This window comes from Chiloscyllium plagiosum, unplaced genomic scaffold (assembly GCF_037043375.1).
Source record: "Chiloscyllium plagiosum isolate Xiang-an unplaced genomic scaffold, Cpla_swu_hap1 HiC_scaffold_32, whole genome shotgun sequence".
Taxonomy (NCBI): Eukaryota; Metazoa; Chordata; class Chondrichthyes; order Orectolobiformes; family Hemiscylliidae; genus Chiloscyllium; species Chiloscyllium plagiosum.
Window position 1 is genome coordinate 17,838,061 of NW_028270170.1, and position 16,928 is coordinate 17,854,988.

The 16,928-nt window shown below is 39.4% G+C and overlaps 1 protein-coding gene across 2 annotated transcripts in view; it reads left to right on the forward strand.

The window, feature by feature from the left end:
* Positions 1-408: 408 nt before the first annotated feature.
* Positions 409-16,928, forward strand: part of wnk4a (WNK lysine deficient protein kinase 4a) — a 75,086-nt gene continuing 58,566 nt past the window's right edge. For both annotated transcript variants that reach the window (XM_043674988.2, XM_043674989.2), the window contains exon 1: positions 409-2,059. In XM_043674988.2, the coding sequence (XP_043530923.2) occupies positions 1,466-2,059 (594 nt within the window). In that variant the 5' untranslated portion in view covers positions 409-1,465. The remainder of the gene's footprint in view (positions 2,060-16,928) is intronic.

Genomic DNA, 16,928 nt, shown 5'->3' on the forward strand with positions numbered 1-16,928 from the left:
TTATCCATTTTTTCCATGCAATCAGAAAACAAATGGTGTCCAATACTACTGCCACAATTTATAGACTATATGAAGTGAAAGAACAAGTACATTCTCCCATTTTAAAATTTTTTGCACAAATCCATTATTCTTCAGTGACTGTTACCTGTTGTATCCAATAGTTGTACGTACCATCAGCCTCAACAGTTGGGTAATAGGAGTACATGCAACAGATCACAGCTCCCTCCCCCTGCCAGCCCTCCAAAATCTATTAGATGGTAAACACCTTTTGACATTAACAAGGGGCTCTTGTGGTGCATTGATAGTGTCCTTACTTCTGGGCTAGAGGATGTGGATTTGGTCTACAATAACATCACTGAGCAGGTTCATCAGAAAATATGCTCTGCTATAAATATTCCTACTAAGACTGGAAAGGAGTGTTTGTTGAGATCCACTACCACATTCAGTTAATGTCACCAGTGGTGGTGTCTGTATATCTGAGTCAGGGGCCACAAGTTCGAGTTCCCAACTGCTCCAGAGGGTGTGTCGTGACAGCTTGATTGAAATATCAAAGACTACTCAATGGAGCTGATCTCAAGACTATTTCGGTCATGGGATGTATCAGTGATAATCAGCCGTGGTCTTACTTCAGTAACCACACACTCCCCTGGAGGGGAAGAGTACGGAGAGATGACCGGCCCTCCCTCTCTGGGGACGTGTGCTTCTACTCGATAGCAGCTCCGCGTCCCATGGTAGGGAGGGATGGCTGGCTGCAGGACGTGACAGGAGCCGAGTGAGTGTTGTGCCCGATAAGGGAGAACTTCGTCCACTCACATCCTGCTCTGTTCAGATAGTGCTTCTTTTTGGCCGAGTGCCTCCTTCTGTTTTTTAAATGTTTTGCCGCTGGGCGTTCTCGGGGAAGGACGCTTTTCGCTTCCTCAGCACTGGGGTGTGCTGATCTTTCAGCACGTGTGTAAAAAAAAACAGCAGGAATTTAAAAGGCTGATTAAAGACAGAAAGTAAAATTACCTTGCATTTCCCCCGCGCGAGATTTGGAAACTGAGTAAACAAATAATTCCACCCCATCCCCCGGTATCAACACGCCCCCATCCAAAGTTACCGACAGGGACTGTCTCCCCTGAGCCAATGGGCGGTGTAGGGGAGGCGTTATTAGCGCACGGAGCAATATCAGGCGTCAGCGCAACTGGAGTTACTGCGGACTCCAGTACTTTCCCTGCAGCCTTTTACAACCCAAAGCCCCTGTTATTCCCCCTCCAGTTTATTTTCTGCTGTCAGTCAGCGACTGCCAGAGAAAGGAAGATAAGAACCTGTGAGGAGAGAGTTTGTTTTCTGAGGAACAATATGCAGCACAATGATGTATCTGGTTGAATGTTGTGATTTTTCTGGGGGGCGTGTTGACCAGTCTTTCCCTTGCTGTTGGGGCCAAGTTGCTGAAGTTTGTTGGAGGTGACTCAAGCAAGGCTCCATGTCCAGGACAATGTCTCAGGCGGAGGTGGACCTGGCTGGGTTCGGGCTCATCAGCTCGGCTCTGGATTTGGACCTGGATCTGGATTTGGACCGTTCCTCCCTCCTCAGTAAGGCGCAGAGCCGGCGGCGGAGACTCGCCGCCCGAGACAGCAGGAGGCTCCCGGGCCGGTACCAGAGGAAAAGCTCCGTCGACATCGAGCTGGGAGCTGACGGTCTCCTGGTCCGCCGCCCTCCCCGAGCCCCGGCGCCAGCCCCGGGTAGCGACACTCCGCCGCCGCCGTCCGCGGACAACGGTGCGCTGACGGCGGGCGGACCCACTGCCGGCGCGCCGCCTGCCCAGGCGGCGGCAGCGAACAGCTCGGACACCGAGGATGGCAGCCCTCGCTTTCCCCACAAGGACTCGGTTTCCGAGCTGCCCGAGGAGAGTAAGATGGAACCGGAGGAGAACGAGGTGGAGATGAAAGCGGTGGACACCTCTCCCGACGGCAGGTTCCTCAAGTTCAACATCGAGTTGGGAAGAGGCTCCTTCAAGACGGTCTACAAGGGGTTGGATACCGAGATCACGGTGGAGGTCGCCTGGTGTGAGCTACAGGTAAAAAGAGGCAGGGTCTGTCACATCCCCATCCCCTGCTATTAGCTCCATATGCCCAGGGACACTGTGTCACTCAGGAAAGCTTCAAGAAACTTCCACAACTTCTAAAGTGCTTTTTTAAAGCATAGTCACCATGACAATGTAAGGAAGCTACAGCCAATTTGCTCAGAGCAAGCTCCCAGATCAGCAATGATTCTTTTCTTTTGATCAATTTGATTTGAAGGATAAATATTGGCCAGGTTTTCATGGGATCTTTCTACTCACTGGAGAGATTTCGAGTCTCATTCAAAGATAAAAAGATCTGAAATAAAAGCAAAGTGCTGGAGAGACTCAGCAGGCCTGGCAGTGTCTGTGGAGAGAGAAACTGAGTTAACATTTCCAGTCCAACATTACTTTTCTTTGGAGCTCCATCTTTTGAAGTGAAGGAGTCTGACTCAAAATGTTAGCCTCGTTCAGTCAGAGTGCTCTCCGTATTGAATTAAAAACAGAAATAATTGCGGATGCTGTAAATCAGAAACAAAACTGGAACTATTGGAAAGTCTTAGCAGGTCTGGCTGCATCTGCGAAGAGAAATCTGAGTTAACGTTCTGAGTCCAGTGCCCTTCCTTGGAGTTCTGCAGAAGTGTCGCTGGACCTAAAATGTTAAATCTCCAAAGATGCTGCCAGATGTGCTGAGCTTTTCCAGCAGTTTCTGCTTTTGTACTCTCAATGTTACACCTTCCGTATTGTACTGGAGCATCAATCAGTTTGTGCTAAATTCCCATTATATTAGACTTGAACCCACAAACCTGATTCCAAGGAAATGTTCTACAACTGATCCAGAGCTAATACCTCATGGCCAACTGTCTTGCAGGAGGATGCTTAATGTTAATTTTCTCTGAGAATGGTTGGAGCAGTTTATTTTTATGTTCTGCTCTGGCATCTCAGCCAAGGGCAGTCTTTCTCCTAGAGCAGTTTTTAAAAGTATTCATGAAATCAGGAATGCAATTATTACTGGGTGAGTTTCTGTCAAAAACACTGTGATATCAGTTGCTGTAATGTTGCTTTTTCCTCAGCATTTAACTTGCCACTATTTAGAGACATCAGTCATTTTCACACATGCAACACACTAACGTTAGCTGCTGAAGGGATTTAAAGGTGCTTGGACTTTCAAGGGGTCTCCTCCCCATCTCGCACCAGCATTTCTAAACTTACATTGATATATCACTGAAGGTTCGATCCTGTAAAACCGAGGGAATTTGTACAGTATCTCTAAAAATGCATGATAAATGTAATTTTTAGAGTGAATCAGTGAGTGTAAAGTCAAGATTGTCTTAGTCTGAGGTTTACACTGGCTTACATGTTGCAATTATTGTAAATTAAACTTATTTGTCATTTGGAGGGATATATATTGTACAGTGAGTCTGCTAGCATATCTGTGTATTCTGGAATATTACACACTTGATGGTCAGGGTATACAGTTGTTAGTTATCATAGGTAGACAATTTGCTGGTTAAGAAAGAGTGAACAGGAGAAAAATCTGGCTTGCCAAAGTCCCACTATTGGGCTAAGCTTTTAGTCTTGTGGTGTGTGGATCTGCTTGTATCTGTCCTCTTCTGTTCAATTATTCTTCCAGGGCTGTTTTCCACTCTTCACGTTTAACAGCTCACACAGACACAGAAGAACAGCCAAGTAACTATGTTATCTCAGACTTGTCGTTTGCTACTTAAAAGCTATAATATGTTGAACAAGTCAGACAATATTAACATGAATAGAAATAGTTAGTGTTTCAGGTCATTGACCTTGCTCCTGAACTTGGAAAAATTAGAAATGTGTAATAGTTTTTGGGTCATGTATTAACTTTGTTTCTCTCTTTGCAGGTATTATCTACCTGCTGAATATTTCCTGCATTTTGTTTTTACTCCAGACATCCAACATTTGCAATATATTGCTTTTCAATTAACTTGATTGGTTAGTAAAATGATTTTAATACCAAATTCATTCCTAGGGAGTGTACCTTGTTTGGCTGAAGGTGAAAATTAATTTGTTAACCAATGTCAAACATAATTAATACTAAATTAAGACAAATGAAACTAATTATTGTTTTATTTTTAACAGATCATTTAATACATGTGGAAAACACCAAATGTAAACTAAAAAACCACTGCAATATTCAATTTATTGCATGCATTCGTTAAGCCAAGCTCACTTTTTTTTCACACTAGTTCAAAAGGCTACAAGAATGTAGAGTACACTGTCCTAAATGACCTTCAATATAAAGTCAAAGTGTTCAAAAAGAAGACAGATACTCAACTCGGGAAATAAGAGTCTTGGGGTTATTTTTAAAATTATTCCAAATAAAATGATACTGGTCCCTTTCCATTTTGAAAAAGAGACAAAAAGCAAAGTTAACTTAGCTGATTTCAGTTAAATTATATGGTTTTCTGCACATTCGTTCAACTTAAATGGTGAACCTAAACATACAAGGAATTGAGATTGAAAAGATAGAGCGGCCATGGCTGGGAAAATAGTGAAGCAGGCTTAATCTTCGGATGATAGAATCTCCATGCTGTGGAAGCAAGCCATTCTGACTCTGAAGGGCATCCATTCCAGACTCCTAACCCTGCATTTCCAATGGCTAATCCACCTAACCAGCAAATCATTGGACTGTGGGAAGAAACCAGAGTACCCAGATGAAACCCAAGTAGACATGGGGTAGAATACACAAATTCCACACAGACAGTTGCCTGAGGATGGAATTGAACCCAGGTCCCTGGCACTGTGAGGCAGCAGTGCTAACCATTGAGCTATCATGATGCCCTCTGATTAGTTCAGATTCTTACTCACTGCCCTGAAGAAATAATTTGACCTAAAGTAAAGGCTTTTTGTTTGCTTGATTTGTACTTAATGCAATAAAATGTAACTCTGTTCATCGGCATTTCACTTTAAATCTCTGATCAGGTCTTAATCATGGTAAAACTGGTAATATATATTTATATACTTCAATACAGCAGAACATAATGCTGCTTGATAGTTCACTACAGCTTTGCAATGTGAATTAAAACATTTATTTGAAAGGCAAAACATATATCTCGTGTTTTAAGTTACTAGTTGGGAGATCTTGTATGGGTTATTTCCCCTGTGAAAACATTGCACGTAACTCACTGTTATGTCAACAACCTCACTTTGGAAATAAAAAATAATATACAATGTAGGCATTCATTCAGTATATTCTATGAATAGAGAATCTCATATCTGGAAAAATGTTGAAGTTTTGTTAGCTAGTCGGGTTCAACCATTTAAGTTATATTTCTGAAAGCAACTGTTACTTAACTAAAATCATTTCAGTTAGTTCATCTTTTTATTTCTTTTCTGGAAGACATAAGTTAAATTTTATACCTTAAATATGCTAATCAGCCTGCATTAAATAGTGGTCCTTTTCATTACAGGCCAAATGATAATGTTAATGTTACTGAAGTTGTGAGTCAAGTAGCTTGTCAGCTGATTGACAAATTATGCAACTTTGTGTTTTGTTTTGTTTTGTACTGTCCTTGCCTAACATCGTGCAATTTTTCACTTGAAGGAGTAATACAATCAATTATTTAGATGTGATTATATCCCCGGTTTGTTTTGCAAAGCCTGCATCATGCTTCCTGTTCTCTCTCGCATGCTTTTCCATCTATGTAATTTAGCAAGCCATTGGCTATTGAAACGTGTTGGTTTCTTGCCAGATTGAGGTAAACTGAACAAATACCTTAATGTTACAAAGTTTCAATCCAGGGTTCAAAGCTCTAAGGAGGTTAGTACATTTCTACATGAGTACTAAGGTCTCCTTGTAAAACCTTAATCACCGTGGTAGCTAATTAGGTTGTGAAATCACATGTAAATAATTCACTTAGTATATCTGACCTACAAAAGTGCCTTCTTTGCAAAGTTACTACACAGTAAAGCATTCTAAAGTTTGGAAAGTAAAATTTTGGAGCATTTACCTATCTACAGCTGAGGTATGGGGGAAATGTGTGAACCAGCACCACTGCCTATGCTCTCATTCTTTCCCAAAATCTGTTCACGTTCTCCTGCCCTTTTCCAAGCACTCCATCTAAGAGATTGCATCTTTCCATTATTCTTGAATCCTGACTTTCTTTTGGTACCAACTCCAATATTCTGCAACACCCTTATGTTACCTCTGCATCCATTTTGCTAATGCACATAAAGTAAATGCTGACCCCCCATGAATAATTATTAAATCTATGAAACAAGTGGCTGATGTAAAATCCAAAGCAATGGATGATGTGAAGGCTGTTAAGTACAGGGAACGATCAAAATGCAGACAATAAAAGTAATGTTCTTACCCTATGTATACAATAAAGCAGAGAATAATTATAAATATTTCAGAGAAACAGTAAAATTACTGCTTTAGTTTTAATTATTTGCATCTCCCTCCAACTTCTCTCCTTACTATCCTGCCCTGAAAGCTGCAGTTGATAAGGTGTAACAACTCTGCCAATATAATGCCTAGCAGATGTCGCAGGATTCATTGTTTTAAATGGAAATGTGATTTAAACTTTGACCTTGTATTGTAACTTTAATTGAAAAATTCAGATTTCATTTCTGAACAATAATCTATCATTAACTGTGTTTTTGCAGTGAATTCCAAATGTTTAGATTCTTGCCCAAATTTATATCAATCACGTTAACTACAAAGTTTTAATTTTCCATGAGCTTTGGCAAGTGAATAAATGCTAGGATCAGAACTAAAGATGGAAAAATAAGAACAATTTAAGGCTGCAATAGTGTTAGACTGAGACTAGTACTTCCCACTTCCATTTGCAGCCCTTTACTAAGAAACACAATTACCCGAGTCTGACCAGTGACAACTGACTCCAATGCATTTAAGATTCTATGGATTAGCAGAAAGCTCACTTCTCTCTAACACCAAATGTTTAATATTTTATTCAAAGTTTCAAGACTTGTAAGAAATCTCAAGTGGGCACAGTCTTGTTCTGGAATGAGTTATATAGCTCCTAGTATGAACTAAAAAAAAGTCAGAAGATATCCTTGCAGCAGGGTGGGAAGGTGGAGGTTCACTATTTCTTGGTTTTAATTTGTGGTGTGTTAGGTTGGGACTTGGTACCCTTATTATACTGCCAAGAATAGGATCAGTTTGTTCCACTTCATATCAGTGCCAGAGTTGAAATATGATTTTTACTTGAAGAATGGAAGTATGAGGAGGTGATATTTTTACAGTAGCCAAATCATCACTTATTGAAATTTGAGACTTTTTTTTTCTTCAGGAAAGAGACGTTGTTGATGTGCTTTTCTTCATGTGCTTATCAGAATGGACTCAAGAATGGCAAATTTAAAAGAGAATAACAACGTATACTGCATCAGAAATAGGCTGCTGATTGTTTGTTTGTTTGTTTGTTTGGCAGGTCATTCTGATTGAGACATTGCTGTGGGGAAAACATTCCCCATGTTTTTGTTTAATTCAGCAGAAAAGAAAGTTAGTGCCTTTTTTTGAATCTTGTACTTGCTTTGTTGGATAGTGGGAAACATGAGCCTATGAATATCTCTTCGCTCTGCCAAGAGGGATGCTAAAACAACATAAGAACTCTTCTCCCTGGTTAATTTCCCATGTCTCGTCGGATGATGTGATCGATTCACTGCTGATATGATATTGGGTGCGAGCATGAGTCAAGACTGGCTTTAGAATCTAGCCTCCACAGCCAATGTTGATTTTTGTTTAACCTTGACTTGACCATTCTATGCAAAAATAAAGCTTTGACAATGCCTCACTTTAAGTAATATTGGAGTTTTGAGAGAGTACAGGATACAGAAAATTGGAAAACCATTCATGTCTGCACTGCTCAATAATGCATGGAGACAGTATTTACATGTGTTATAGAAACAACGGGAAGCATTTTGCATATGGACTGGCTGGTTAACGAAGCATTAAAGTTGTTTTATGAGATCTAAATACAATAGAGATAAATAAAAGTGGCAACTCGATGAAGAGGGAAACCATTTCAAAGAGTTAAAAGGTAACTGGCTGTTTTCAGAAGGTAAAGAACATTTATGAGATGGAGCATTGTACTTTATTTAAAGATAATCCTAATCAATCTGTCTCCTGTCTCCACTCCTGAAAACTGTTGCTTTTGCTGGGATATGGTTCCACAATTGCCAAGTGCTCTACACTAGCAAGCTAAAGTAGCCATTGTTCATTTATAACCACAACAGTGACTTTCAGCACATTACTTTTGTTGAGGGCACATAAGCAAACCCAATACTGTCCTCCGTGATGTTCTCGTATGCTCATTTATGCAGGTTTGCTTGTGTATCATTCAACAGCAGAGATTTTTTAGCATATGCCTACTAATCCAAATTGTAAAGGTACATTTACTGCAAGTAAATTCAACAAAGATTTGTGAGCTCAAACCCAGAATCTTTCTGACATTGTACGTACATTAGCTGAGCTATCAACAGACCCAGTGCAGTCTCTCTTCAATCAGTACCCTTTCATCTGTCTTCACACTCTCATATCTCGGCATGCAAGAAGATTAGTATGTGACATTCTCCCAGTAGCATTTCAATAAGCTAGTGCATCCTCTGGAATGTTGATCAAACTATCTATGCTTTATTCTAGAACATGATGCAGAATGCAATATTTTCCTTTTTTTTTGCTTCTGTGAAAGATCTTCACAATGGCTCAGTAATTTGTTCATGTTTCCAATGGCTGTGATTTAAGAGTTTATGAGGCACAGTACTGGGTCAAATGGATTGAATGTCCACAATTTGACCAGAAGAAAAATCTGCTTTCTCACGTTTTGCAAACACCAAGTACTTTAGTGCTACATACATGCAGGATCACTTCTGTATTTCACGATTTACATGAAAATGATAATTAGCTATTGAAGTAACAAAGTAGATCAATGAGGGCAGAGCAGTAGATGTGATCTATATGGACTTCAGTAACGCGTTCAACAAGGTTCCCCATGGGAGACTGATTAGCAAGGTTAGATCTCATAGAATACAGGGAGAACTAGCCATTTGGATATAGAACGGGCTCAAAGGTAGAAGTGGTGGTGGTAGTGGAGGGTTGTTTTTCAGGCTGGAGGCCTGTGACCAGTGGAGTGCCACAAGGATCAGTGCTGGGCCCTTTACTTTTTGTCATTTACATAAATGATTTGGATGGGAGCATAAGAGGTACAGTTAGTAAGTTTGCAGATGACATCAAAATTGGAGGTGTAGTGGACAGCGAAGAGGGTTACCTCAGATTACAACAGGATCTGGACCAGATGGGCCAATAGGCAGAGAAGTGGCAGATGGAGTTTAATTCAGATAAATGCGAAGTGCTGCATTTTGGGAAAGCAAGTCTTAGCAGGACTTAAAGACTTAATGGTAAGGTCCTAGGGAGTGTTGCTGAACAAAGAGACTTTGGAGTGCAGGTTCATAGCTCCTTGAAAGTGGAGTCACAGGTAGATAGGATAGTGAAGAAGACGTTTGGTATTCTTTCCTTTATTGGTCAGAGTATTGAGTACAGGAGTTGGGATGTCATGTTGTGGCTGTACAGGACATTGGTTAGGCCACTGTTGGAATATTGCATGCAATTCTGGTCTCCTTCCTATCGGAAAGATGTTGTGAAACTTGAAAGGGTTCAGAAAAGATTTACAAGGATGTTGCCAGAATTGAAGGAATTGAGCTATATGGAGAGGCTGAACAGGCTGGGGCTGTTTTCCTTGGAGTGTCTGAGGCTGAGGGGTGATCTTACAGAGGTTTACAAAATTATGAGGGGCATGGATAGGATAAATAGACAAAGTCTTTTCCCTGGGATGAGGGAGTCCAGAACTAGAGGGCATAGGTTTAGGGTGAGAGGGGAAAGATATAAAAGAGACCTACGGGGCAACTTTTTCACGCAGAGGGTGGTACGTGTACGGAGTGAGCTGCCAGAGGATGTGGTGGAGGCTGGTACAATTGCAACATTTAAGAGGCATTTGGATGGATATATGAATTGGAGTGATATAGGCCGGATGCTGGCAGGTGGGACTAGATTGTGTTGGGATATCTGGTCGGCATGGATGGGTTGGACTGAAGGGTTTGTTTCCATGCTGTATATCTCTGAGTCTCTAAATGCAAACAGCAGTGAAATGGGACTGGTATGGAGTAGTGAAATATCTTTGCATTGGTGTATCTACTCTTTGAATATAATCCATGGTTGCATGGCAAAAATTTTCTTGCTCTGCCAGTTGTACAATTATAATTAAATGTCAGCTCCTCCTGGGCATTACATAACATGAAAGTGGTCATTAATGGCACTAATCTGCAACCGAATTCTTTTGTTCTGCAGTTTTACAAATCCAGGGGATTGGGTTCAAAACAGACTGATTTCTGCTCAATCAATGTCAAGAACTATCTTTAGACTTGGGCTTCTTTATGACATTGCATTTATATATGAAGACAAAATGCCACAATGCACAGTATTCAGAGACCAACCAGGCTCTAGTCTTTCTGTTACATTATTGAAAGTCTAATACATGAACTCTGCTGCCCGATGATTGCTCGACTCCACAAGCTTCTCAGCATGTGTTTGTAATGTGTGCCTGGCTAGACCTCCGGCTTCTTGCTAGCTCTTGACGCCTTTGTTTCTTTCTCTCTTAACTCCATTTGCACTGTAGTATTAATGCTCAGCAGAAAGAAACTCCGTGACATCATTGCAAGGGTGCTGCAGCATCCTTACAAAGCCAAATATCAAAAGGATAAAAACCGAAAGAACTGCAGATGCTGTAAATCAGGAACAAAAATAGAAGTTGCTGGAAAAGCTCAGCAGGTCTGGCAGCATCTGTGAGGAGAAATCCAAGTTAATGTTTTGGCTCCAGTGAGCCAAAGGGTTCTGAGAAAGGGTCACTAGACCCTAAATGTTAACTTCCATTTTTGATATGCAAGACATCCTTTCGATATGAAATCAAATGTCAATCTGGAGCAGCATGAGTACTCTGGATCTAATTGTGCTGTGTGTAACCAAGGATTTGATGGAAACATGGGAAGAAAGGAATTTCATTCCCAGACTTGGCATCTCCAATCATAAGAATGTGCTGGTAAAGTTGATAATCAAAAATTGAAACTGTGAAATGAATTGCATTGGGGTCGTTCTAACATAAACAATTAAGCAGAAATTCAACACAATTAGCTGCAATGCTCCTTTCGCACCTTGTATGATTTTAGTTTCCAGTGAAACCCATGTTTCACATAATCTCATGGGTTCTGTCTGGTTAGTTATCTTTAAAATTATCCTCTGAGAGTCTAAAACAAAGATTTTACTATCTGTAATGACACCTGCTGATGACAATCCAGCTTGCCGTCAACATAATCCTTATTTTGTATATTGAGGTCCTTGTGAGGACATAAGGAGCAGTTAATTCATCTCCCAATTCCTTTTCTGTAACTTTCCTGGATGTAGTAACATTTTGGAGTATCTCCAGCAATTTTAAGTTGAACAAAAAACCATCAAAATGACATTAAACTAAATTTATGTTTACCCCACAAACTGAGCCAAATACCTCTCAGTAGTCAGACTGCTGAGTTATTAACTAAGAACAACAATATTTATAACCACTTATAAAGTCTGTCTGCATAGGAAAGATACTAATAGTAAGATAAAGACATTTCTATTATGAATTTAGCATTTGCCTGTTAGAACATTTGATATTTTTCTTGAATAATGTTTGCTATTTTTGAATTGTTTATATTGTAAAGAATTCATACTTTAAATAATACCATGTAAGACATTCATGGAAATGAAAAGTAAAGGTAGAGTTGAGGCTAAGCAATAACTCCATTGTGTTTTTTTTCTTCTCTTTTGTTAGAGTTGAGGGATTTCCACTCTGAGTTTTTTCTGAATCCCTTGTGCAGCGCATACCAGTGCCAAAAACACTTAAGTATTCTGCAGATTAGATTTGGGATATCGCTCTGGAATTCTGACCTAAAAATGTGCCCTAACTCCAAGGAACATCTTTCATTTTGCTAATATCTAATTGTATGTATTTGTTCTTTTATTGTTAAATTTTTAACAAAGTGAAGATTTGCTACAAATAGTAAAGAAGTGGCGACCATACCATTTGTTTAGGTTCACAGACAACTTTCAGACATTAGAGGAATAGTGCTCCAAAGCATTCAATGATTTTCCCTGGTGTACATTTTAAATAAATGTTTGAAGTTACAAAGTGCAGATCAGATGGAATAGTGCATTGTGCAACTGGATAGACAACAGTAGGGAGTCATTGGAAGGCATTTTGTGCCCAGAAGGCAAATTGGTATTCTAAGATAGGTTGCTAAGAAATGCATTAGTTCGGAGCTCATTATGATGGTGAAAAACAATTTTGGCCTGTTGGTAATTGGTTAAAGATCAACTTTTGCACAAGTTTGAGGAGATGGCATGATGGCTCAGTGGTTAACACTGCTGCTTCATAGCACCAGGAACCCAGGTTCACTTCCTGCCTTGAATGACTGTCCGTGTGGAGTTTGCACATTCTCCCCATGTTCTGTGTGGGTTTCCTGTGGGCGCTCCGGTTTCCTCCCACAGTCCACAGTTGTGTAGGTTAGGTGGATTGGCCATGCTAAGTTAGCTGTAGTGTGCGTTGTAGGTGGATTAGCCATGGGAAATGCGGGGGGCGGTGGATTGGGGGGGGGGCAGTGGATCTGGGTGGGATACTCATTGGAGGATTAAGTGCTGAATGGCCTACTTCCACACTCTATGGATTCTATGATTCTTTATTTTCATTATCCTGGCTAGATACAAGGTATACTTTGGGGGAGTTGAGTAATCTAGCAGATAAGAAATTAAGAACATTTTTGAAGAACAATAAATACTTGATTCAGACTTGCTATTAAATGCTATGGAAAATCTCTTAACAATGTATTTTATTCCAAGATTAAAAAGGATTCTTGAATTCGACTTCACCAGTTGTTAATTGTGACATTGTTGTTGAGGGACAGACCTCGAAATAACAACTGAGTCCCATCGTGAATGTTAATATAACTGAACAAAGAAACAGGAGTCTCTTATTACATTCTGTCATTTTAATTAATCACTGAAATTGCATTCAGATATTACAAAAAAACAGCTTTTGCCATGGTGATTTCCAAGGCTGTTTATAACAAAAGATTATTTTCATGAGAGGAGTTGTGTTCGAACTGCTGGTCCATGCGCATTAGACTGTGCTTGTAGACAGGAAATCATTAAGCTTTACAAATGCCAGATGTGTAAATGTTCAATAGATACTTCTTCAATAACCTTTGGTTCTTGAATGATGAATTGGCTACTCTGGAGTCTCTTCTTTGCCCCAAAGTACAGTTTTGCAGCAGTGGAACACATCTCAGCCTGGAGCAGATCCAACACAACCATAAACAGATCCAAGCAAAACTTCTATTCAATGCACACTTAGTTCATGCCAAGCCTTAGTCATTTCTCTTAGAACAGTTGTCCCCTATTGAGTTTTACTGACTCCACAGTGCTGTGTTGGATATCTGATAGTTATTTATGAGCTTCATACTGTGAAGGAGTCTGCATATATCCCTCATGCAGGGTACATCTTTTTAAATAAATCTTGCATCTGTTTAGTTTATTCAGTGACAGATTCATTTTTTACTTTCCTCAGCCCCGGAAATATTAATAGTTAATGAAAAAAAGATAGTAGTGATATATAAAACAAGTCTAACAAATTCAGGACATCCTGAGGCATCTCACAGCAGTGAAGTACTTTGGAAATGTCGTCTTTTTTTCCCTGCAGAAATTACATAATGGATAATATATTAATATTTTGTCCAATTGGCAGGATTAAATCTTTATGGCTAAGTGAGTCTATATTAGAGTGGACAGGCAGATAACAAAGTGAATTGGGGGAAATAATCCTGTTAGCTGTTAACGACAATTTTGTGCGTTTGTATGATTTATTTACAAGTAATAGAGCAGTTTAAATTTACTGTGCAACAAGTTAGGGAAAAGTATGGTTATTAAGACTGAATCCTAACTATTCTCACCCCAGACCCTCTTCATTATTTCTAACTTTAACCTGTTATTGGAATTTTAAAACACTAGCAAACATCATCTGGAACAATGCAAACTCTGTTTCACATAAAAGTACTGTGCGTAGTCATTATCTGTCTGCAATTATTGTAGTTCAAATGAGCATTCCATTTCTATTATAATAATAGAAAATATCAGTTTGAACTTTTCAAGTTTCAGCTGCAGCTCAGTTGGCAGGACCCTTGCCTCTGAATCAAATGTTTGTGAGTTAAATTGTACTCCAGTGTTTGCATTCAAAAATCTAGGCTGCAGTGCAGTAATTATGGAGCTCTGCACTGTTGAAGATTTTATCTATCAAATTAGACATTAAACCGAGGCCTCTGCCTGACCTGCTCTAGTGGATGTAAAAGATCATGTAGCAATATTGTGAACAGCAGAAGAGAGCAGTTACCCTCAGAGTCCTGGCCAATATTTTGACTCTTCATATCACTGAATAAGATTATCTGTCCATTACCACCTTGCAGTTTCTAGGAGCATTCTATGTACAAATTGGCTTCTAAGTTTCTTATAATGTATGTCACATATTCTCAAATTCAATTTACAAGTATTTTGAGGCCATGAAATGTACTGTATATATGCAAGTCTGTCTTTCTTCCTAATGTCCCTCGCTGTGTGTTCTAACGCAGAAAACATAACTGGGGATCATTAACTGGATGAAATGATCATTTGATTAACATGATCATTCGGTCTGGGTATGATTAATAAAATAATCGTAATTATACCAAGTAATTAATAACTCACCTGGATATTGGCAAGGAACTTTGCCCGTGATTATTTCTGATGATTTTGTTGTTCTGAGCTTGGCGTTGCCCTGCTTCCGGGTTTATCTCTCAAAATAAAATCTGGTCCTTGTATGTGTAACATCAGTAAGTTGTTGGTGTTGCATTTGGTGAATTTATGCCAGCAACACACTTTGCAACAGTGAGCTCCTGAGATGCTGCAGTGTCGTGTGAAGATTAATAAGCAAAGTTTACCAAGGAACCATTGATAAATCGGAAAAATTGTACCTCTCTCACATTCCTTCACAAAGTTTGGGAACAGGTGTGTGAAATGATAAGGAACTACTGAGATAAAGAATTTGGAAGACTAAACAGCAATTTGTTAGAGGATTTTGTAGACAGACTTTTTCCTCTGGTTGAAGAGTTGAAGGACAAGAGAGTGCCCAATTCAGAATTCTCAATGGGGAAGAGAAGGAGAAAAGTTTTGAGAGCTGTTTGAGCTTTATACTGGGAACAGCTGAGGCACAGAACATTGTATCTTCTAAGAGAAGGGTAAATAATAATGTGAAACTGAGAAAGATACAGACCTCCAAGGTAAAAATCACACAACACCAAGTTATAGTCCAACAGGTTTATTTGGAGGCACTAGCTTTTGGAACACTGCTCCTTCATCAGGTGGTTGTCAGCGGCGTTCCGAAGGCTAGTGCCTCCAAATAAACCTGTTGGATTATAACCTGGTGTTGTGTGATTTTTTTTTTTAACTTTGTCCATCCCAGTTCAGTACTGGCATCTCCAAATCATGACCTGAAGGGAAACACCAGAAACTGGTGCCAAAACAAAGAGAATTGTCCAAATTGCTGCCTCCTTATGTGGTAGGGATCTATTGCAGGATTACAGACAACAAAAGAATGAGAAGATTTTGCATGTCTGACATCTTAGTAAAAGTTATCACATATTGATTCTCTTAACTTAATTCCTTAATAAAATTGCAATCATATTCAAATTCTTATACACATTTTATGTCAATCTGATCATACACAGATTTATTGATGGAACTGAAGGCTTATTTAAAGTGAAAAAAATACTTATAGGCTTGCTTAAATAAATCAAACTGACTTATCTCATTCTTTTTGAAAAGTTGACAGTATTAATGGAGCATCATGATTAAACTTGTGTTCAAAATCCCACTTAATACCTACACAGGTTAACTCTTTTGTTGGTTGTTTATCAGTGATTGCTTGTGGTGATTGCACAGTTGTGTATTTTTCTCCTATTGGCACATAGCAGTAAACCAGACATATCCCTCACCCACTTTACTGCTCTGTGGCTCAATTGGCCTGTAGCTTGGATTCTCAGCAATATCTACACGACCATGAGCAGGTTTATCTCTAGGACCTATTGATTTCCTAGCTGAGATTATTACTAGGCAGGTAAGATCTCAGACTGAAATCTGGCTTAATAGTTTTTTTTCAATTAACAAAGTGGAATTTCATGAAATTTCAAGCATGCAAAACTCAAAATTAGATTTTATTGTCACATTTACTCAAGTATAGGAATACATCAGTACAGTGAAAAGTGTACAAAGTTGCCATTGTCTGGCACCATCTTGGTTACAAAACCAGAATCTCAAAACAAAACAGCAGAAGTCAAAGAAAGTTAAAGAAAAACAGCCAGATATCAAACTCTAGATCCTATCTCCAAAAAGGTTTTTGGAGCCACAGATTCAGGCATCCAGACCTAATATTGCTAATAGTGTTCATGCAGTTATTAGATTGTTGTAAAAATCCAACTGGTTCCCTAATGTCTTTGAGGAAAGGAAGTCTGCAGTCCTTTTATGGTCTGACCTGGATATGACTCCAGATGCACATCAGTGGGTCTGACTGGTGACCATCATGTGAAATAGCTCAGCAAATCACAAAGCCATCTTCTAAGGGAAATTGGAGATGGACAGTGAAAATTAAATGAATAAGGAAAGCCTTGGTCTAATTATGAAATGAGAAATTTCCATCATTAGATGGATTTTTGACTTTTCCATTTCAGAAATCCACCATTTTAAATATTTGTTCTGACCTTTCAACTGGGGTTTAAAGAA